The following is a 23,093-nucleotide window of genomic DNA, read 5'->3' on the forward strand; positions in this document are numbered from 1 at the left end:
GCAAAAAGTAATATTATTACTGTAACTAGCTACTGCTCATCTTTCTAGAACCACCAAAGGAGAAGTAAATGTACTTTGTTTTTTTGCAATAATGTATGTTATTATATGTATATATCTATAAACATGACTAATAGTAGCATTGATTATTGTCAAACTGTTTGCAGCTTTTGTTTGGCAAAGCTGATGCTCTAAATAACCACAAGATGGCACAACCAGACATAACCAGTGTGTGTGAAAGATATTCCTGCTAATTAAAGTTGAAGATTAAATCTTAAATATTATTGTGCTGTAATATACTTCCCTGTTTGTTTTCTAATGTAAAAACTCCAGATCTTTGAATTAATATTAGTTCTATAGTTTGCAATTTTCCACTTTATATCGAATACATTTTTTTAGTCCCTTTTTTATATGTACAAACAGCATACATTATGAGAAATGTACCTTGGGAGGTTAGTATCTCTGCAGCAGGTCTGTATTGGACCCATCATCTCTGCAGGTGCAGCACGGCTCATCGGTGGACTGTGATGTAATGTTTTGGTGCAGGAAGGAGATCAATGATGTAATCATCTTTCTCTTGCAGGCAGTACATGAACAGGAAGGTGGTTTAACACACCTTTGGATTTCACTCCTTGCTGAGTCGACAGGAAGCACGTTTGTGATAAAAACCTATATTTCCTTTTCTTACCGTAATTTATTTCAAATATGTGTTTCAGCAGTTTTTCCATCTGTTTTGTTTTTCAGTCAGTGGCTGTGCATTTTAGCAGATTTGACGTTGTGGATTGTTTTTTTTTGAACGCCTTAACTCTTGCTGAATGTTAATTTGTCATTAAGTGTGTTGTTGTGCAGTTTTAGAATCATTCAGCTGTCACATCTTTTATTTATTTAAAAGACTTTTTTTACTTTTTTAAAGCATTTTGTAAGAAAACATTTTTACATCAGAAAGAAATGTGAGAGCAAAAAAAACATGTTATACATTCTGCTATTTAACATATGTAAATATATATGTGTGTGAGTGTGAGTGTGTGTGTGTGTGTGTGTGTGTGTGTGCGTGTGTGTGTGTGTGTGTGTTTGTGGGCATGTGTGTGTGTGTGTGTGTGTGTGTGTGTGTGTTTGTGGGCATGTTTTTGTATCATATCAGGACACAACTCTGTATAATGTCATGGGTATGACACAGGTATTACAAGGAGAGGGTGACTTATGAGGACATAACCCATGTCCCCATTTTTCAAAACACTTATAAATCATACAGAATGAGTTTTTTTGAGAAAGTAAAAATGCACAAAGTTTCCTGTGAGGGTTAGGGTTAGGTGTAGGGCCATAGAATATACAGTTTGTTGTGTGTGTGTGTGTGTATGTATACACATACAGTCCATATACAGTAAATGATTATTTACTTTACAGTATTCAGTCCATTTCTTTCAGTATTTTAGAAATAAGTCACGTGTTTTTAAATAGTGTTTAGTTTGTCTAAAGTATCTAGAAAAAAAGTACAATAAAAGTGGAGAATTTGACAATAATTTCAGTCTTATCTTTTTAAAATGTACTACAAATCATGTTTAATCTTAACCATCAACATTTTCGTGTGTTGAGTTCCGGGAAGGCGGCCAATCACAGGCGACAGCGCTGCGGCAGTCCAGCCAATCACAGCATAACAACAACACACGATTTGCATAATAATCCATTTTGGCTCAGGAGGAAATGCCAGAAGAGTATCACAGGTGCTACACTCGCTCCACAATGGCGCTACAGTGCTACTTAGTTGCACTATAATCTTGCTGAATCTAGACACGGCCTGACAGTGAACATCCAATGAGAAGCCAGCTTTCTGTATCGTCTATCCAATAGGATCGCAGGTTCTCCCAAGCCCCTGACAGGCGTACAGTAACATGACAGCAGCTTGTGAATACACATCTCTTCTCTCTGGTTCAACGAGGTTATGTTTCTCTAGCTGCGCGTTTTTCTCAGCGTTTTTGACTTATTTTTCCTCAGTTGTCCACAACTTACATATGTGTTTAATAAGCAGCCAGATCGTCTGTCAAGCTTGAAACATTGAAACCAGCGATTGTTTGGACTTTTCAAGATTCAAGATCTTGGGGATTCTTGGGGATTTTTTCTCCCCTTTTTATTACACTGCACTATAGCCTACAACCTCGCTGGACGGGCATATCAAAATTGACGTTTTTTATGAAACAATAAGGAATTTTGGATGAAAGCTGTTTGTTTTCCAGCCAGCAACCAGCACCAAAGCTCAAATAATTAACAAAAATAGTATCACCAGCTGCTTAAAAACACTTTTCTGCGTGACAATCTGGCAACCCGTGCCCACATCGATCTGACTGAGCTATCAGTCAAGTATTTTTGTCTATTTTTCTAGTAGTTAACAGTGTTTGCTGTCAGCATCAGAGCCTAAACCTCACCAAGAGCAGAACTAAAGCTGAGAGCTATTATCTCTTCTATAAAAGTCTTCAGACCTTCCTTACTGTACATGCTGTCAGTGAAGGGTTGCCAGATTGTGTCCACCTGGAGGGGTTCTGATGCTCGTGTCGTGATAAAGTCCGAAATCTCGTTTAACATGAACAGGACTAGTTAACTAGTTACTTCTTGGCAGCTGAGGAACATTTCTTATTCGATTTGATCAAAACCAGCGTGTTTAGATTGTTTTTTGTACACATTTCTGATTTTCTCAACACCTAAACATCTCCATACAAAATTCTTCAGTTTTTCTGGATCAGGAAGAAGCTTGAAGGAACGAGAGGCTGCTGTTTGTTTCTGACCCGGATTGTCGTTTTTAAATCGCTGTTTATTGCTTAAAATGACGGCTATTGAGAAACTGCAGATGTTGATCGAAGCAGCAGAATATCTCGAGCGAAGAGAAAGAGGTAAACAACATATATTAATAGGCGATTTGAAATTATATTTAGCATGCAAATGAATCCTGACACTGTTGCCAGGGTTCCTGTCTGCTATAATGCAACACATTTGGTCTTCGCACTGTTTATTTAGAGGCGAATGCATGATATGCACACGGTGTTTTCTGTTGTTGTGATATTTGGGGAAGATCATAAAGACATGCAGAACAAGTGTCCACTTCAGCTGTCTGGCCAACACACATCGGGATCACTAATGTGTCCACAGCCCCCTCTAGGGAGAAAAAACAAGTGCATATGACATTTTATTATTATTTAGCCTGATGGTGGTTTGCGTTCAAATGTGGAATTGCAATGCATTTTTCCAGCATTGCATTGCTGTTGGTTCACAGTGCAGGGATTCCTGGTGCATCCCCCTCCTGTCTATGTGTTGTGGTTTGGCTGGACTTTGGGTTTACTCCAGTTCAGATGACATCATTGGACCAAAAGCAAGACATTTGTTTAGAAATAGGTTAATTGTAATGTACAGCGTCCCAGGTTCTAATAAAAAAAAAAAAAAAAAAAAAGGTGTGATTTGTGGTCTGATGAGCTTCTGAATGTCTCTGTTTGTATTTGCAGAAGCGGAGCACGGCTATGCCTCCATGTTACCCTTCACCAGCAGCAAAGACAGAGATGGCTTGAAGAGAAAAACCCAAAACAAGAAAAACTGCAGCAGCAGGTACTTCCATCTAGTTTCTGCGATAACGGAAACTCTTGCGATGAAATTTCGCGTTAGACTAGAGAGTTAGACTTTTTATCCAAAGCAGATTTTAAAAACAGGCTATTTTTGTAGTATTTTAACTCATGACTTGCCATGAAAACTACAACCAACCAACTCATCTGAATAAATCATCTCTCCAGTGATGTCTAGTTTGTTAGGAAGACAATATTGAGAAAATCATCTTTAAAGTTGTCCAAATGAAGTTCTTAGCAATGTATATTACTAATCAAAAATGTTGCTATATTTACAGTGTGTAAAAATATTTATTTGATCCCCTGCTAATTTTGTAAGTTTGCCCACTTGCAAAAAAACAAAGGGTGTGTAATTTCTTTGGTAGGTTTTACTGATTTAATAGATTAAATCCAAACCCAAACATTCTTTAAATTAATTTCAGTGAGTGCAATAAGTATTCGATCCCCAAACGAAACATAACTTATAAAATCTATCCATTGTTGGTTTGTCAGGTTTTCCTCTCAAAAATCGTACAAATAAAGATGATTTTAAATGTTGAAATAATGCAGGTCAATTGTTTTTAACAGAAGCATATACAGAATATTAGTGTTGTCAAATGATTAATCGCAATATTTTTTTTTTTTAACAAAAGGTTTTCTGTTTAATTTAATTGCAATTTTATTTTTTCCGAGCAAAAAATACATATCATAAATGTTTCCCTGATTTACAGAAGACACCCACTAAAATGTCATTCAGTGTAACTATCTTATCACCCATATATTTACAGCAAATATCTATTTATGACATATTAAATGACTAATTACTTCCACCCCAAATACTAAATAATTTTACATTTGTAAAATTTGCCACTATCCTAGGTTTCGCACACTGGCCATTAATAATGTATGACTCATTTAAAACACAGTAAAATTAATATGCTCCCTTATTCTTTTATTCATTTTAATATGAATACGTCAGAATAAACATGTTTTTTTAAATTTTTACAAAAATATTGTATCACACTGAATGACAGTGTAACAGTATTTCAACCAAATTGTGATATTTTATTCCCCAAAAAGTTATTCAAAACCTATGGATATAAAATCACGATCAGTTCAACCTCACTAAAGCAGGGTTGTGGTTTGATGAGATCGTGTAGCTAACCTCGCTGTCATACTCTGCATATGATGCTGATTCACAGCCATAAAGACACTTTTAAACACAGAACAGAGGGTCATCAAAGCTGCTGCTTCTGAATCATGCAGACCAACCATTTTAGGAATATAACCCTGGACAGAAATCTAGTTATTGTGAGCCACAGCGTGCTGAAAACACTGCCCAACTCTAATCTGTGTCTGGATGTTTGTGGGGCTTGTAACTGGATATGAAGGCTTGTAGCTATTTATACACAGCTGTATGCGCTGTTCAGTGTTGTTTAAATGTTGGTTTAGCAGGTAAAGAAACTGTGAGAGGTGTCTTCGTAATGTCACACTGGTCTCTAGACAGAAAACAAGTAGGGATTTAATGATATCAAAACTTTTCACTCAAAATAATTCGAATATTTCACTCGATCCTAATAGTTTATAATCAGTGATCATATCTGCTGTGTTTTTAGGTCCTATGCCATTGAGTGCTTTGACTTCAGGTTTTTCCTTGTTTAACTGAAGATAGTTCTTGCACATCCAACTATTAATTTCACCAATGCATTGGCAGAGGGAGTCAATGGGGCTGTAGTCATTTGGAGATAAGACTTTGGTAAATCTTGCACCATCTGTGATATTTTATTTGCATATTGCATGTTTACACTACTAAGAATAGCAGTTGGTGGACTGTAATTGGCTTATTATCTTGCACCAAATACATGAGAATCACACAGCCTAAGGATATGCAAGTAACCTACATTCAGCGCTTGTGTTAATGCATCATGCATGAAACGTTTTTGCATTTCTGCACTGCATAATCTCCCCGCATCTCTCCAGCTGACTGATTAGATGCTCTCACACTACTTGGAGAACGGAAAGTGGTTCATTCGCTCGAGCTTTGAGTTGTGCAGCTTTGACAACACAAACATGTTGTTTCCATGTTTATCCTCATGTCAAGTGAGCTCATATATGACCCTGCAGCACAGAAGCAGTCATCGGTAGCACAGACGTATATTTGTAGAAATAGACAACAATACAGTGTATGGGTCACAATTATACATTTCTCTTATATGCCAAAAATCATTAGGATGTTAAGTAAAGATCATGTTCCATGAAGATATTTTGGGAATTTTCTACCTAAAACTTAATTTTTGATTAGTAATATGCATTGCCAAGAACTTCATTTGAACAACTTTAATTGCAATTTATTGATCCTTTGAAATCTTTAATCATTAACATTTTCATAAATAACTAATTTACATATTTTGTCACTGTAGCTGTAACAGATTACAGTTACAATCTGGGTTACACTTTACTTTAAGGTGTCCTTGCTACAGTGTAATTAAACATTTAAGTAGTGAGTAATATTAATGTACTTACTGTATAATTATGGTAAAGATTAGGGTTTGGTTTAGGGTTACTTGCATGTAATTATGCATAATCTATTTTAGTATAGACAGATTAGTATTAAAAATGAATCCTTGTTGCATGTTACATGCACTTACAATAGTAAATGCATGTAACATGCAACAAGGATTCATTTTTAAAATTAAGATTAAAAAATTTGTGCTGTCAAATAATTAATCGCGATTAATCACACCCAAAATAAAAGTTTTTGTTTATAATATACATGTATGTGTTTATATATAATTATTTGTTTATTCATTTATTTATTTATGTGAAATATAAATATGGACTATATATTTTCAAAATATATACATGCATGAGTTAAAAAGTGAATAAATAAACAAATATGCATGCATGTGTGTGTATTTATATATACATAATAAATATACAAAGTACACACATATATAATGTAAACAAAACTTTTATTTTGGATGCAATTAATCGTGATTAATCATTTGACAGCACTACTTAAAACAAAGTGTTTCCTTAATTTCTAATAATTCTGTTACATGTAACTAGTTATTTCCCAACAGTGCAGCATTTAAAAGTGATCTGTATGGGCCCAATAATACACCCGGCGTTTTCCCGTCCAGTACCATGTCGTTTAATTAGCAAATGCATTTGCACTCATTTTTGCGCCCATGGGCGTGCTGGTCTGAAAAAGAGGTGTGTTCAGGCGCATTTCTGGTGCATTGTTATTTTAAGGAGCTGAAAATAGACTGCGCCATAGAACAACTCAAACATAGTCTAAAGTCTGGCACAATGTTTTTTCTTTGTTATTTAACAAAGAGCGTGTTAGTATAGCAGGTCCACAACGCACACTGCTTATTAAACACAGGGACGCACAGCAGCACACAAACATGCCACATATTAAAAATTAAAAGATTGCAATGCATACGATTTTTTTTTGTAGGCTAAAGATATAATTTAATATATATATATATATATATATATATATATATATATATATATATATATATATATATATATATATATATATATATATATATATATATTAAAGGCAGTGAAAGCAAGATTTAGTTTTATTCTGCTTTCCTCTGCTTGGCGTCTCTTTCACACACACACACACACACACACACACACACACACACAGCAGTTCACCTTTGTACTGAACAGTCAGATCAGCAGTGAGCACAGGACAGTCTCTGTGTGCCTTTCAGAACAAGAAGGTGATGTTGAAGTTCAGGAGTCCCCAAAACTACTTTATATTAGTGTAATATGTGACTCTGAAGCACAAAACCATTCATAAGGGTCCATTTTTTATCTCTCCATTGATATCTGGTTTGTGAGGAGGACAATATTAGAAAATCTGGAATCTGAGGGAGCAAAAATATCTAAATATTGAGAAAATCATCTTTAAAGTTGTTCAAATGAAGTTTTTAGCGATGCATATTACTAATCAAAAATGAAGTTTCGATATATTTACAGTAGGAGATTTCTTATATTTCTTATATATTTCTTATATGTTTCTGAAACATATACATGCATATGTTTCATCCAGTAAGAATTTTTTATTTTATTTGCTACAGTAGGAGAAGGCACAATATATAATCATTTTTGTATACAATAAATTACGAGCTTCAGAGCGCGCAGACAAAACACGCTCATGTTATTTATTTTCAGAGCCTGAGCCATAAGTTATTATGTGCATTTTTTAAATTTCACATCTTGGCGTTTCCATTTTTTTGTGCAATAATCCCAAAATGTGCATAACAAAATGTGGATGGAAACATAGCTATCGGGATCCAAAACTCGTTCTTCAAAATATCTTGTTTTGTGTTTCATAAATAATTGCATGCAGGTTTGGAACGACATGAGGGTGGATGAGTATCATATTGTTTTATTTTTGGGTGAACTATTCCTCTAACGTTAACAGGAAAGCATTGAGAACACAACACCAAGATCATGGGGTCAATGTGCAAGGAATGCAGAAACTCATTCATAAACCTGCTTTGGATAAAAGCGTCTGCCAAATGCATAAATGTTAGTGTGAATAAAAAAAGAATAAGCACAGTGTTCCCCAACATCTCTGTCTCTGTCTCTGCAGGTCTACACACAACGAGATGGAGAAGAACAGGTATGTGCATGTAACCCTTGTGGATTATACCTCATTATATCCTTACCGAATTAGATTCAGATTAAACTTCGGTAATTAAAAACTACATGAGCAGGGAATGTGACCAAATGCCTCGTCTGAGTTATTTTGGAGGATAATGCTCAGAGATGAGTAACTCCTAACAATGCATTCAGAGCTGCTTTCATCTGCTGTTTAGAAATATATCCAGGTGAAGAAGGAAAGCACGTCTCCTTGTGTCTCTGCTGTTGTTTCAAATGAGAGTCCAGGGCTGATATTTATAAAGCGACTCGAGTGGGAGAGCATTTGTGATGCAGATTTGAATAAATGGGCTGCACGTCTGATATGAGACCAGCACAGCTGTGTAGTAATGATTCATGTGGTTTTGGCTCTATATATATTAATATACCAAGCTACGTTTTATGTACATGTATGAACATTGGTACACATACGTAAGACACTATTACCTACAAAAAAGTCTCTTGGTACAATATCCAAAAACCAACAGGAAGTCTGTTATTTAGAATTTCCTGTACGATGTTTGTTCAGTTATAGGCCACGTGTCACACACAGTGCAGCAAACGACTACACACACACACACACACACACACACACACACACACACACACACACACACACACACACACACACACACCAACAAATTTTTTATATTTTTTTATCATCAAATATCACCAAAGTCAACATAATTTTAGGTTTGATCTGAACTTACTGGAATTATATTTTTTCCTGAAGTAAAATAAATATATTTTTTTTCTAACAAGCTTTTTCTGTAGTTTGTGTTTGTTTTATCCCCCGTGCGATTCTAAAGAGCTCTAAAGCTTCCTGAATGACACACAAGCATCGTAAAAATATAAAAGAACTACTCAGAGTGACTCATGCACTATATTCTTACTACGCCTTTGTATGATGAACGAACAGAAATGTGTTAACTTCACAGATCATAATTGCATTCTTCTCTTTTTTATGATTCATGTTGCTGCTGCTGTTTACTGGAAGTGTTTTCTGACTCATTTTCTTGTCGTCTGTCCCATCCAGGAGGGCACATTTACGGCTGTGTTTGGAGCGCTTAAAATCCCTCGTGCCCTTAGGACCAGACTCAAACCGGCACACAACCCTCCGCCTCCTCACGAGGGCTAGAGAACACATCAAGGTATGTGCCAGCGTCCCACTGGAGGTGATAGTGTTCTCAGATTCTCACAAGAATTCACGCAGTGATCCGATGTTAAAGCAGCAAGTCACAAGAGCCGGTTACGGTGATTTTACCACAGTTAAGTGGTGTTGTATAATTAGTTTACTTTTTTTTTTAAACCTGATGCGTACAGTTAGGGCTGGGCGATGTCTTGATCTGTACTTTGACAGATACTTGATTTTTTCAATATTTTTTTAACTAGAAAATGTAACTACAACATGATTCACCTTTTTCTTTATTAACCCTTTAGTTAAAAATATTCTGTTCCACGTGCACCACACATGAAATTGTTAACAGGATATAAATGTTTAACAAAACACAGAAAAGATGCATGAACTACAACTACATCTTGTACAAACTTGAACATATGTTCATAAATGAAATGCTTAATAAAAATCTCAAAAGTCAAGGTAATTCAAATTCAAAATGACTTTTTTCGTCAGTAGATCATTATTAATTATTAAGTATAAATGTTCTGTAAAAACAATGAACAGCAGCTTTCAGTCATCATGATGCAAACATTAAATATCAGTCATACAGTAGTTCTTCACAGATTGTGCTGCTTTTCCATTATTTATTCTATGTAAACATGGACACATTTAACTGTTTTTTCATCTTTTCTCATTACTGTTATCATTGTCATATTGTCAAAGTATCTAATTCTAACGCTTGGTAATATTTATCAAATATCAAAATCGTGATTCCTTGACTTATAAAAAATAAAATCATGGCCAAACATTACATTAGAATTAATAAATGAAATGTGACAAATCGCCCAGCGCTACAGTGCTATTCGAATGGTGGGTAAGATGTCTCTTATCCTCAAGATTGCATGTATTTGATCAGAATATGTAGGGGTTGAACCCATGTGTGTCTTGCAGAGGCTGGAGGATAGTGAGAGGAAGGCCCAGCACACTATAGACCATCTACAGAGAGAACAGAGACACCTGCACAGACGCCTGGAGCAGCTCGGCGTGGAGCGCACACGCATGGACAGCATGGGCTCCTCAGACAAATCTGACTCCGACCAAGGTACACAAGTCTTATATAACGTTTAGTTTAGTTTTATTGATTTATATAGCACATTTAATAACGACAAAAGTGCTTAACGAATAATTAAATGCAAAAACGGGCCTTTAGAATCATTAAGCTGTAAAATATTATCCGCCATCCCAATTTTAACTTCACTCAAACAATTAATCAGAGACTGCGGAGATATATTTTCATCTAGTTTCATTGGAAGATAAAGCTATATATCATCTGCATAAAAATGGCAAGAGATATGATGCTTAAGAAAGATCTTTGCTAAAGAAAAAAGATAGAAGGAAAACAAAACCGGGCCTAGAACAGAACCCTGTGGTACCCCACAATGTACATGCAGCATTGACAGAGATAAAATTCACAGTAGCTACAGAAAAAGATCTCCTTTTTAAAAAAAGAGGTACGACGTACACCTCCAATGGCCTCAATAAGATAGAGTCAAAAAGTAACAGGTAGCACATGGTTTAGCATGTGTACTTCATTACTTAGAGCCATGGATGTAAAACACTTCTCAGGACTCATTTTAGTGCATTTATGTCACATTGCCATACATGCATTATTTAACTTGAATACAACAAGGTCAAATGTGTAAGATCCATTTGTGAGGCTTCTAAGAGCTCTTCAAAAATACCCAGAAGCCTTTGCTTCTAAAAGGCTTCTACCTAGAATCAGAACTGCACAAGATTCCAGTTCTCTTGCAGACACACAGTGGAGGTTTGATGATCACATGCTTTTTGACAGAAATGAGATGAATGATGGTCTTGAGGAGTTTGTATTGTATATTCTGTGGCCTGTCCTGTGAACAGATGGCATGCAAACAGACCGCAGCATGATAAATGCTTTAACGCCTAAATTGGAATGTTGCCATGGAGATAATGGGCCAGAATGACTAAACGTAGCACTCTTCAAAATGCACATTAAAATGCTATAACCTTAAAAGTGAACACGAGTTCTTAAAATTACAGCTTGCACCATGTGGTTTCCATGCAATTATAATTTCTGTGCATGTGAATAGATTTTTTATTATAAAAAAAAACAAATGCAGCATGTGCATATAGTATGTGAAAATAGACAAAAATGGTCAAGGAATGTTTGGTAGATGATGTTAATACAGATGAAGCAGCTCGCTCTCTTTATAATCCACAAAGCTGACTCTTTTGTTGGTTTTGATAGATTCTGTTGTCCTGATTTGGATAAACGCATCTGCTAAATGACTAAATGTAATGTAAATGTCATTTTCTTCAAGTGATTTACAGTATACTAACATATTATGTCTGTGAATGTAAATATTTAATCACAGTAGAGAGAGAAATTGCTTCTGAATATTACTCCCTGTGTTTGCTTCACAGAAGAGGTGGATGTTGACGTGGAAGGAACAGACGATCTTCTGAGAGACCTGGAGTGGAGCATGAGCAGCGTGAGCGACTCGGACGAGCGAGGAAGTTTGCGCAGCAGCTGCAGTGATGAAGGCTATTTCAGTGCCAGTGTCCGGCGACCCGCTGACCCTCGGGACAAGAGCCCTGCGCTGACCTGCAGTCTATAAGAGCACACATCTGCCCTCGTCTCCAGATGTACCTCCACACAGCTGCTCTAATACTCCAGGAGGAAGCTCGAGGAAAGTGTTGGATGTGTGTCCACTGACCAGACCTCAGTGACCTCACTGCCTTCGTCCAATCAGATCGTCCAGGCCATTTGCCTTTGCTCCCATCATGCTGTCCTGGAGAAAAACCCTTAAAGCCAGATGAAGAATGTCTCTCAGAACCGTCCGGACGCTGCGCTGGGTCACATGACCTGTTGTGCTCTTCCTCTAGCAGTCAGAAGACTTCCAACAGTGAGACGTTTAATGTTTCTGAAGAAGTCACCTAGCCATTTATTTGATCCCAAATACAGCAGTAAAAATGTTAAATATTTTCACTATTTAAAATAACTGATTTTTATTTGAATATGTTTTAAAATCTAATTTATTTTTGTGATTTCAAAGCTAAATGTTTAGCATTTCTCTAGTCACATGATCCTTCAGAATATATCATTCTAATATTCTGATTTGCTGCTCCAAAAACAATTATTTTTCTATAAAGTGGAATTTTTTCAGATTTCTTTGATGAATAGAAAGTTCAACAGCATTTATCTGAAATATAAATATTTTGTAAAATTATTAATGTCTTTATAGTCACTTTTAAAGCACCCTTGCTAAATGAAAAGATTCTAAAAAATTATATAATTAATTTCACTCCTTAATTTCTTTTTTTATTTTGTCATTTTTATACATTTTTGTTCTTTACAAAGTATGACTATGCATTCATCAAAGAATCATGAAAGATTATCCAACTGTGTTCAACATTGATAATAATCAGAAATGTTTCTCGAGCAGTAAATCATCATATTATTCTGATTTCTGAAGATCATGTGACACTGAAGACTGGAGGAATGATGCTGAAAATACAGCGGAGCATCACAGAAATACATTACACTTTAACACAGATTCACACAGAAAACAGATGATTTAAATTGTAAAAATATGTTCCAGTTTTACTGCTTTTGCTGTACTTTGGATTAAATAACTGCAGGCTTGGTGAACAGAATTCTTTAAAATCTTGCGGTTCAGAAAGGTTTGACTGCTAGTGGGAAGTCGTGGCCTAATGGTTAGAGGGTTGGACTCCCAATCGAAGGGTTGTGAGTTCTAGTCTCGGGCCGGACGGAATTGTGGGTGCGGGGAGTGCATGTACAGTTCTCTCTCCACCTTCAATACCACGACTTAGGTGCCCTTGAGCAAGGCATCGAACCCCCAACTGCTCCCCGGGCGCCGCAGCATAAATGGCTGCCCACTGCTCCGGGTGTGTGCTCACAGTGTGTGTGTGTGTGTTCACTGCTCTGTGTGTGTGCATTTCGGATGGGTTAAATGCAGAGCACAAATTCTGAGTATGGGTCACCATACTTGGCTGAATGTCACTTCACTTTCTTTAGTGTATATGACGAGAGTATTTTTTACTCTCGTCACGTGTAATAACTGAGGGCTTCTTCTACTGTACAGGTCTAAGATCTGCTGTCATGTCCTTCACTAACCGTCTCTCTGAAGGGACTGCAGCTTCTTCAGTCACTCTCTCTCTCTCTCTCTCTCTCTCTCTAAGGACAGTGGTGTTGTTGGTGTGTGTGATGCATTATGTTTGTCGGTGGTTTCTCTCGACTGTTCGCTTCTAGAAGCACATTCCACGCAGAGCAGAGGTTTGTATCAAAAGCATGAACCTCAAATTACCTGCTGTGTGAGCTATAGACCTCTGCTGCTGCTGCTGCTGTGTGTGTGTGTGTGTGTGTGTGTGTGTGTGTGTGTTTGTGTCATATCAGGACACAACTCTGTATAATGTCATGGGTATGACACAGGTATTACAAGGAGAGGGTGACTAATGAGGACATAACCCATGTCCCCATTTTTCAAAACACTTATAAATCATACAGAATGAGTTTTTTTGAGAAAGTAAAAATGCACAAAGTTTCCTGTGAGGGTTAGGGTTAGGTGTAGGGTTGGTGAAGGGCCATAGAATATACAGTTTCTACAGAATAAAAACCATTACACCTATGGGATGAACACACTTTACAAAAAAACAAATGTGTGTGTGTGAGAGAGAGAGAGAGAGAGAGAGAGAGAGTGTGTGTGTGTGTGTGTAAGAGAGAGAGAGAGAGTGTGTGCAACAATGCTTTGCACTGAGATATTTCAAACAAATGTAGTCTTGATATGAATATAGTTCACAGAAAAAGAGAGATATCTGAACTCTAAATCTACGTATATGAATAAAGTATATTTGATCACATCGTATTTCAGACTAGAAATAAGAATATATTTAAGTAGTGATTGCATTAGTTATCATTAGTTTCGATGTGTAGTTGATTTGCACTATAGCCTATTTTACACATCTGTTATATTTTTTCCTGCACAAAAATATTTTAAAAAGGATATAAAAAGTAAAATAAATTGCATTAAAAAAATATTATTTGTGGAAAGCGGGAACACCAGAGTAGGCTTTTATTAGTGTGCCTGATGGGATTCGGGAGAAGCATTTTAGTGTACACTAGTGAGTGAAGTGGCTTCTTTAGGGAGCCTAGTGAGGGATCTGTGTCTGAATGTACTGAAAATGTATTCTTTGGAACGTTAGATGCACCAAAAACAAATAACATATGGAATGCTGCTGTTGGGTAATATAGAACATTTAAAACAAAACCAAAAAAAAGTAGAATAAATAAAAATGAGTATAGATGTTGTGTGAGTTGTAGCTGTTTTAGAGCACGGTGTATTTTAGATGGGGGGGGGTGTACTGTACATATAGATATAGATGTTTGTGATGTCACTGTCCACAGACAGAGAGAAAGGGCTCTTCTTCTTCTTCTTGGGAGGGCAGGCGGTTTGGGGTTGTATGCCTTTAGTATTGATATGCTTTTTTCGGTCTTGTTTCTATTTGTTACAAGTGTTTAAACAAAAAAAAGGGAACTTCCTTCTCAAGATTGTGTTTGGAAGTTTCTCACGACTCTCTCCTCTGCTGTCTGAGCACTTCCACCTTTCTTTACTTGCGGGACATCCATAACGTCACGAATGTACGGTGCTGTCGCTCACACACATGTGAAATCAATGATGTCATCGCGGGGGGGGGGGGTCGATGTGCTACTTCTGAATTATGGGTTATGTACCGTACACACAGTACAAACGACTCAAGCCTTAAGACATAAAAATGTATAGAAATGATAGAAGCTATATTAGAGAACGCTGGTCTGCTGAAGAGTCATTCCACTGATTGTCTCAGGTGTTACACACACACACACACACACACACACACTCATCCTGCCAGGTTTATGTCTGTTTTAGGTCTGTTTTTACATCCAATCAGAAATGGACATGTCTATGCTGTTACTTTTTAAGAATTGGGGTACTTTGATGTTGACTGCTAAATATGTGGTTAAAAGAAAATAAGAAATGAACTTAAAATTAAATTAAATTAAAAAAAGAAAATGTAGAGGGTGTGTTTCTGTCACTGTCTGAAAATACATATTCATATTCAATTAAAGTAATGCATGTCCAGAAATACGTTTCCTGGATTTGCCGTAATCAGGGTATCTTCTGTCCATTACAAATCTGTTTTCAATTAAAAAAGCTGAAAACGAAAGACTCAAGAGGTTTCAAGTGAGAGAACATTAATTCAATAAAGAGAAATTCAAAAAGGTCTAGTTTATTCTTTATTCCATTTAGTTTAACAAACGGAAATTAGTCATTTTGTCATTTGTCGTTTACAAATAGGTTTATGGCTTCAATATTTCATTCGCACTTGTGGGCGGAGCTGAAACACTGCTATCATCTGATTGGTCGGATCGCTCCACCTTCAGCTCTGTCTTTTCACTCTTTCAGGCAGAATAAGAGTCTTATAGTAGTAATGTCTGAAACCACTGCTCACTGTTAATTAGAATCATATCTGAAGCAGATGTGGCTGGGCACATAATTCGTGCTGCTGTGACCTGCAAGTGACCCCTTTAAAATATTTCTAGTTTATAGTATTTTATGAATATTGTCCCACTGTAAATACAGTGCAAATAATTCTGTCTCCTTGGATAAAAGTGAAGTGGAAATTAAAATCATTAATAGACTGAACAGTTCCATGATAATATGTCTAATATTTATTACTCTTGTCTTTAAAGTCTACAGGCACTAGGTAGGTGTGTGTGACATTAATAAATATTTGTGAAAGTTAATGTAGTTAAATTTATGAAATAAATTAGTAATATTAGTTTTATTACATACCAAATTGAATGATGTTTCTCTTCTTAGTCTTCTTTGTTGGGCTTGAGAAAGCCAACATACATTTGAACATTATTATTATTTATTATGAGAGTAATTGACAGAGACTTTTAAGATTTCACCAAATTCAGCTCAGATCTTCAGACTCGTTGCTGTATAACTGGTCAGACTTACCTTCTCAAAAAATCCCCTTGACTTTTGTTATCTGAGCAATGAAGGCCTTAACAATTATAGGTCCAATTTTTCGTGCATTTCTTAAGCTTTGATTGTGTTTACAATGTGCAATATAACATGTGTTTATGTTTCGTGTGTAAAAAAAACAGTATTTTTCACACAATTCACCTTTCTGTATACCACTGTTTTCACTGTCATAAAAACGGGCTGATGACTTCCTTGTTCTATAAACCCCTCCTTCAGAAAAACGTGAAGAGTTCTGATTGGTTCTGACAACGGTTCCTGTGTTGTGAAAGCAGAACTTCACTTGTGTTAGCATTCCCATTGACTCGCATTCATTTTGGCGTCACTTTGACAGCGAATAACTTTACATCTGAGGCGTTTAAAGACTCCGTTTGTCCATTATTTATTTCTAAAGATACACGACAATGTATAAGGGCTCCATTACCTTCTATGTTACATTATGGCCCCGTAGAAACAATTTTTGTAAAAAATAGGCTAACGATTGCGTCATAACCACTCGTCTCTCTGTCGCATTACCGTACAGACAGGAGGAGAAACTCGCAGGCAATTAACTTAATATGGCGTACTGGCGTTACATTTTTAAATACTATACAAAATAATTAATCAGAATACTTACTCCTGCTCACTCACGACAAAGAACTCCCCGCTCAAGATCGCCGTCTCTGCAAGATTAACGATGGCAGTTTGCACGCACAGCTACTAGAAGATTTACATCTGTCAGACAGGTTGCGGACGTCGTCAAGCTTCGTTTGAGTCTGCGCGTCAGAAACGGAAGTGCTAAAAAACGCTAAAACTGGGCTTCATTTGTCTCAATTGAGTTCCAATGGGGTCGCTGTGTCCATTTCTTTTACGGTCTATGGATTGGACTAGTTTTGAGAAGCAAGTGGGCAGGATTTGTTTTGAAAACCTGGCAATCCTGATCTGAATGCTCGTGCTGGAGATTTATAATCACAGAACGCCTTTACTGATGAGATGCGTGTGAAAATCGCATTCGTTTTTTTTGCACAGCCCTAACATCTAGTTAACAAAGCTATACAGCATTGCCCTTTGTGTAATAAGTTACAGAAACTGTTAAACAAACCAACTTAAATAATAAAATACACTTACTTTTTGTGGTCAAACAAAGGTGATTGGACTCTGAGATGAAAATAACCGCGTTTTGACGACATGGCGACAAACACACTCTACAAACGCAACTCTTCCATGTTCTCCATGTGAGCACAACAAGACCACGTCATTACTGAAGGAACTAGAGGGATGTAGTCCAAACTGGTCGTTGGATGTAGGCAAATTCTGTTAAATCAAATATCTTGCTTGGCATTGAACTTTGAGCTTTAGAATTTTACAGATATTATTTATACTCCAACAACAACATTACACACTAAATAAAGTTTAAAACATGGGATCACGAAGAACGGGACCTTTAATGTCTTCTGCGTGAAAAGAAAAAAGAAAAGAAAAAGAAAATATTGTACCAGACCCGCTTCCTGACCCGCATTTTTTACAAGTAGTAAATGCGTCGCCCCTTTATATTAATTTAATTACTTAAATAGGCTATAGCCTTCAGGATAATAAGCGTTATGACTGCACACATAAAGCTTGCCACAAAGAACCTGTTAAAGTAAGGAGGATTATGAATGTGTTTAAATTATCAAGGAGACATTTAATTGTTTAAACTGGTGTTTTCTCTGTCGCTGCTAAGACGAAGTTGACTGTGAGGACTCGCCGTGAACACCGGAGAGAAATGCTTCTTTCATATGGATTATATATTCAGATAGTAGCCTATTTATTTTGGTTTGAATATTATCGTTTAGATATTTCAAGCTCTCTGTAATAAATTTCCTATATTTCTCTTTAAACCCACCGACAAACAGATTAAGACACTGTCTGACCCAAAATATCACCCAAAGTTTCTACAGCTTTTTTCTTAGCTATTTCAGAATCTGTTAAAGTTACTGGTGCTAGCTTGTTCCTGCAGTCAGAGCGATATGAATGTGTGTGATGTACGGCATGATTAATGCTCGTCACTTCTGCTGCCCAAACTTTGTCAGCCTGTGGGTCATTTGGTTTATTGCAAAAACGATTCCATTGATTTGCATTTTTCTTGATGATGTGCTTTTTTTGAGGTACTCGCATGCACCGCTTCACGTCGTGTTCTCCTCCATGTCCCACAGAAAAACTGCTCTGCTCTGCCATCTACAGGTCTTAACCAAGAGTATGTAGTGGTCCATTCACTAAAAGTGCATCTTCTCTTTTTCGTGGCCACGGCTGCTTAACCTGAGCGAACAGCGCATGCGCTCTCTAATTTGAGATTGTTGACATGTTGCGGTTCGTGCACCACTCAACTCAGTTTGATTGACGTACGACTCAAGCCCATCGCTTTTATGGCTCTCCTCTGAACTATTGGACATAAATTAACAGTACGCCTATGGAAGTATCCGTGTATTTATTAGGCAGGGTCGAATGAAAAAGCAGGACAGATGCTCAATTTGCGTGAGGCGGGACAAAGGGTTAATTTGCTGTAGGTTACAACGTAAAGCGGGACAGGTGGGCCCCTCTATTCGCGCCAGTTATTCAGCCAATAAAGTGTAAGCCTATGCATTTAAAAATTGTCTAGTACTATATAAATTACAAAGGTTTAATTGGCATCTTTATTTCACACAACCCCGACCGACTGCGACCTGAATATCATAAAAAATATTTTTGGATGACTCGTGACCGCTGGATCAACCCGCGCATCACTGCCCCTAACCCAAACTCCCAGGTTAAAACCTTATTTTACTGTCTATGGTTAATACTGCTCAATCTCGCATGCACACACACACACACACCTTGCTACAGCGGTCTAGGACATTTAAAACCTCAGCTTTTGCATGTTTATAAATGATTTTGTTTGTGGTGCTACAAAGACCTTTAAACATTAATTTGGAGAATGGATCAATTTACTGTTAAATGCATTTCATAGTGAAAAATGCTTAAAACTAGTGCATACACGAACAGTAGTGTATAGTCAAAACTTATTGGATAAACTGATTGGAAACATAAGCCTGTGAAGTGCACACACGAGTGACATCAAAATGTCTTTTATTATTGCTTCAACACGGCTTAGGTGAAATATTAGGGGTAAAAAAAAAAAAAAAACTCAACTTGAATCGTATATGTGGTCTTTAGCGCCACCCAACGGCCACACTTTAAGACATTACCCCTAAACTTTTTATTTATATATATAAAATTACGTATGGTCCAAACCGCGTTCCACATTACTGCGCATCTGTCTTTTTAATATAATTATCAAATTTACCACTAAAACCACCTGTTAAACACATACTGAACAACCTTAACTTTACATATACACCATAAAAGTAGTTACTCTAAACACAGATCACACTGACTGCACAAACACAATCCTGGGCTGCATTTCCTAAAGCATCACAAGCCTAAACGGATCATCTCAATGGGTTACAATGCTTTTGGGAAACGCAGCTCTGGATCACAAACACTCAAACATGAAAGACAGAGGCAGACACAAGAGAAGAACCAACAGCATTTTCATATAAAATGTTTTTAATTCCATTTTTCTGTATAAAACAGCTTCACAGCTCTGGCCAATTCAACAAACAATTCTGCACTCACCGCAGGAAAGAGCAGACACTTCCTGTTCGTCTCGCTCTAAAACACCTGACATTTGGATTGAAGGGGCGGGGCTTATTTGCCATTCTAGTTTTGGCGATAGAACATTAACGCAAAACTCTAACAAATCACTTGTGGTTAGCTAGCTAGTACAACATTAATATTAACTTAAAAAAAAAAAAGAAACGAACGCATGAATGAACGAACAAGCCGATCTGGTCACATCCCAAACGCGAGTCCTTGAGTCCATGTCCACAGCGAGCCCAGCGGGAACTACACAGTCTTCTGCTGGCCCTTCTTACCGATCAGGGACTTGTGGATGTGAGGAATCACACCTGCAAGAAGACCACAAACACACAAGCGCTTCACATCCACATCCGTCAACACAACAGTGTTTACAGCGAGCACAAAGACACTAATCTCCAACACACCTCCGCCAGCGATGGTGGCCTTGATGAGGGAGTCCAGCTCCTCGTCTCCACGGATGGCCAGCTGTAGATGACGAGGAGTGATACGCTTCACCTTCAGATCTTTAGAAGCGTTTCCTGCCAACTCCAAAACCTAGTCAAAGCAAAAATTACTCAGACACCAGATATAATGCATTTTACTAGTGCAGGACACTAGTGTAGTCTTACTTCAGCTGTGAGATACTCGAGGATGGCTGCGCTGTAGACGGCTGCGGTCGCTCCCACACGACCATGGCTTGTAGTGCGGGTCTTCAAGTGCCTGTGGATACGGCCCACTGGGAACTACAGATTTAGACATGCATTCCCTTAGACAGCAGCACCTGACATCAATTATTGGACTTCAACAAAAAATAAAACTGACTGAAGGACATTTAAACAATCATGAAAACAGACGCTCACCTGAAGTCCGGCCCTTTGTGAGCGAGACACTGCTTTTGCCTTGGCCTTGCCACTGTCTTTACCTGCCTTTCCTCCTGCCTACAAACACCGATCAAATGCAAACACACACACTTCAGTGCACCAAGCATATTAGGAGCAGACACTTATGCTCATTTGTATTTGCATCAGCATACATTTAAAGTATGCTGAATTATATTAATGCATGAAAGATTAAAAAATAAATTCAATCTTTAAAATTTAAAGTAGAAAATGCAGCAATATAAAGATTCAGTATTACAAAAATCTTAGTTATTTCCAACTGCAAAAAAAAAAAAAAAAAATTCTAGAATGTGACTTTCCATAAGTAACAACATAAAAATTACATAATTATCTATAATCGTAGAATGTAACTTTATTAAATGCATTTTAATTTAGTACATACATTTAATTTTGATACAATTACAACACATCGTCCCCTTGGAATTATAAGGTTCTATCTGCATTCCGAGATATTGAGCATCAAAGTTTTTGCATTCCATTTGACTGTGTAGATAGAACCTTATTATTAAATAAAAATTCCATAATGTATAGAACACAAAAAAAAAAAAAAAAGTAAATAAGTTGTCACAGAATAACAATATGGGAATAACTCAATTTTTACAAAAATGTCAGATAGAACCTTATAATTCCAAGGTGACGATATGGCGTTTCATTAAGTAAAAAAAAAAAAAAGTAATATCTTATGATTTCGCGAAATGTAATATTGCAAACCATTACATCATTTATACAGTATATTTACAGCAAACTTTTACGATTACGGTTTTACGTGTTAATTACAGGTATATTTAAGTCAAGTCACCTTTATTTATATAACGTTAGCCCTTTATAGAAAACAGATTGCGTCAAAGCAACTGAACAGCATTAATTATGAAAACAGGGTGTCAATAATGCAAAATGACAGTTTAGAAACTCCTCCACTTCTCTTGGAAGAGAGAGAATGATTAAAAACATCCATCAGGAACAGATCCACATGAAGTAACGAGTCGGTTAACGCGGGAATCTCCCGCTCTTATGACTGCCACGCGAGACTAACGACATACTTCATCCGTTTCTGACATTAACCTGCACAGACTACACAAACACAGCGCGGTTCTCGTGAGTCGGTGTTTCTGAAGAACTGTGGAGAGAATAAAGTGGATCTGAACTGATCCGCTGACGGACAGAGCTTAGCTTAGCTTTCCTGCTCGAAGATATCTCACAACAACTGCGACGTATATCAACAAAACCAGTGTAATAAACACGGTAGATGGCTAATCGTTTAAATTAGAACAATAGACGTCGAGATTAAGTAAATATATATTACAAAAAGGCTGTTAGCAGCACGAGCTAGCAGCGCGAAATCGAAGCAGCGTTAGCACGAAGCTAGCGGAGAATCTCTAGAAAGACGACAAAAACGCGGAAAAAGAAAACAAAAGGCATTTACAGTTATATAAAACAAATTTACGATTTAATACTGAAGAACTACATACCATTTCTGCAAATTATCACTTTGAATGGGATCCGGGGAGGTCTGTGTGAAATCTTTGACTCGAGGAACAATAAACCCGTTCAACAGAGAACGCTTTAGGCGAACCGACGCTGGAACCAGCCAATCAGAACAAGCGATGTTGATTCGAATTTCAGGAAGGCCAATGAGATTTCAGCAGGGATGTGCTTCTACCATCCCCCATCGAAGAATGATAACACAGAGGCGTGGCTTGAGTCAAATTTAACGAAAACATTCACCTCTGTTTAAAAGTCACAAATGACCTGACAAATATTTACTATATATAATTACTTAAGAAAAAAATAAATACAAATTCTAATCAAACCCTTTTCGAGGCGAAATCAGGTGATAAAACATTTTCACTCAATAAAAATTGTTTAAATTACTTTAAATTATTATTTCATGTTAAAATATTAAAACGAGGGAGTTTTAACATTTTCGTTTATACAGCTTGGTGAAGTCATTGATTAATACACATTTATTTACACTAAGAGGATCGAAAAGTTTTTTTATGTAGGCATAAAGGACACACTCTGAGAAAACATAAACGCGATTGTATATTTTCATTAAAACATATAATGCAAAAAAAAAAAAACTAAATCATGAAATAAAAAACAAAACACA

At 36.9% G+C, this 23,093-nt stretch overlaps 2 protein-coding genes and 1 long non-coding RNA gene across 4 annotated transcripts; 2 read left to right on the forward strand and 1 right to left on the reverse strand.

Annotated features, from left to right (window-relative positions):
- The first annotated feature begins 1,088 nt into the window (after positions 1-1,088).
- LOC127958910 (uncharacterized) lies at positions 1,089-15,681 on the forward strand. Its single transcript, XR_008154170.1, has 2 exons — positions 1,089-1,307; positions 13,986-15,681. It is a non-coding gene; the product is annotated as an uncharacterized LOC127958910 (long non-coding RNA).
- On the forward strand, positions 1,888-13,435 carry LOC127958904 (max dimerization protein 1-like). 2 transcript variants are annotated; one of them, XM_052557949.1, is made up of 6 exons: positions 1,888-2,879; positions 3,486-3,585; positions 8,197-8,226; positions 9,280-9,394; positions 10,315-10,465; positions 11,824-13,435. In XM_052557949.1, exons 1-6 carry the CDS (start codon positions 2,813-2,815, stop codon positions 12,015-12,017), a joined length of 657 nt encoding a protein of 218 aa, XP_052413909.1. In that variant the 5' UTR covers positions 1,888-2,812; the 3' UTR covers positions 12,018-13,435. The 2 variants fall into 2 exon arrangements, with proteins under 2 accessions (XP_052413909.1, XP_052413910.1); XM_052557950.1 differs by having other exon boundaries at positions 11,827-13,435.
- Positions 15,682-19,994: 4,313 nt separating the features above from the next.
- LOC127958909 (histone H2A.V) lies at positions 19,995-22,616 on the reverse strand. The gene is made up of 5 exons (XM_052557957.1): positions 22,453-22,616; positions 20,945-21,022; positions 20,714-20,827; positions 20,510-20,639; positions 19,995-20,413 (listed from the first exon to the last, which is right to left on the reverse strand). The coding sequence occupies exons 1-5, from the start codon at positions 22,453-22,455 to the stop codon at positions 20,352-20,354; spliced, it is 387 nt and encodes a 128-aa protein (XP_052413917.1). The 5' UTR covers positions 22,456-22,616; the 3' UTR covers positions 19,995-20,351.
- Positions 22,617-23,093: the final 477 nt, after the last annotated feature.

The sequence above is a fragment of the Carassius gibelio genome, chromosome B5, assembly GCF_023724105.1.
Source record: "Carassius gibelio isolate Cgi1373 ecotype wild population from Czech Republic chromosome B5, carGib1.2-hapl.c, whole genome shotgun sequence".
Taxonomy (NCBI): Eukaryota; Metazoa; Chordata; class Actinopteri; order Cypriniformes; family Cyprinidae; genus Carassius; species Carassius gibelio.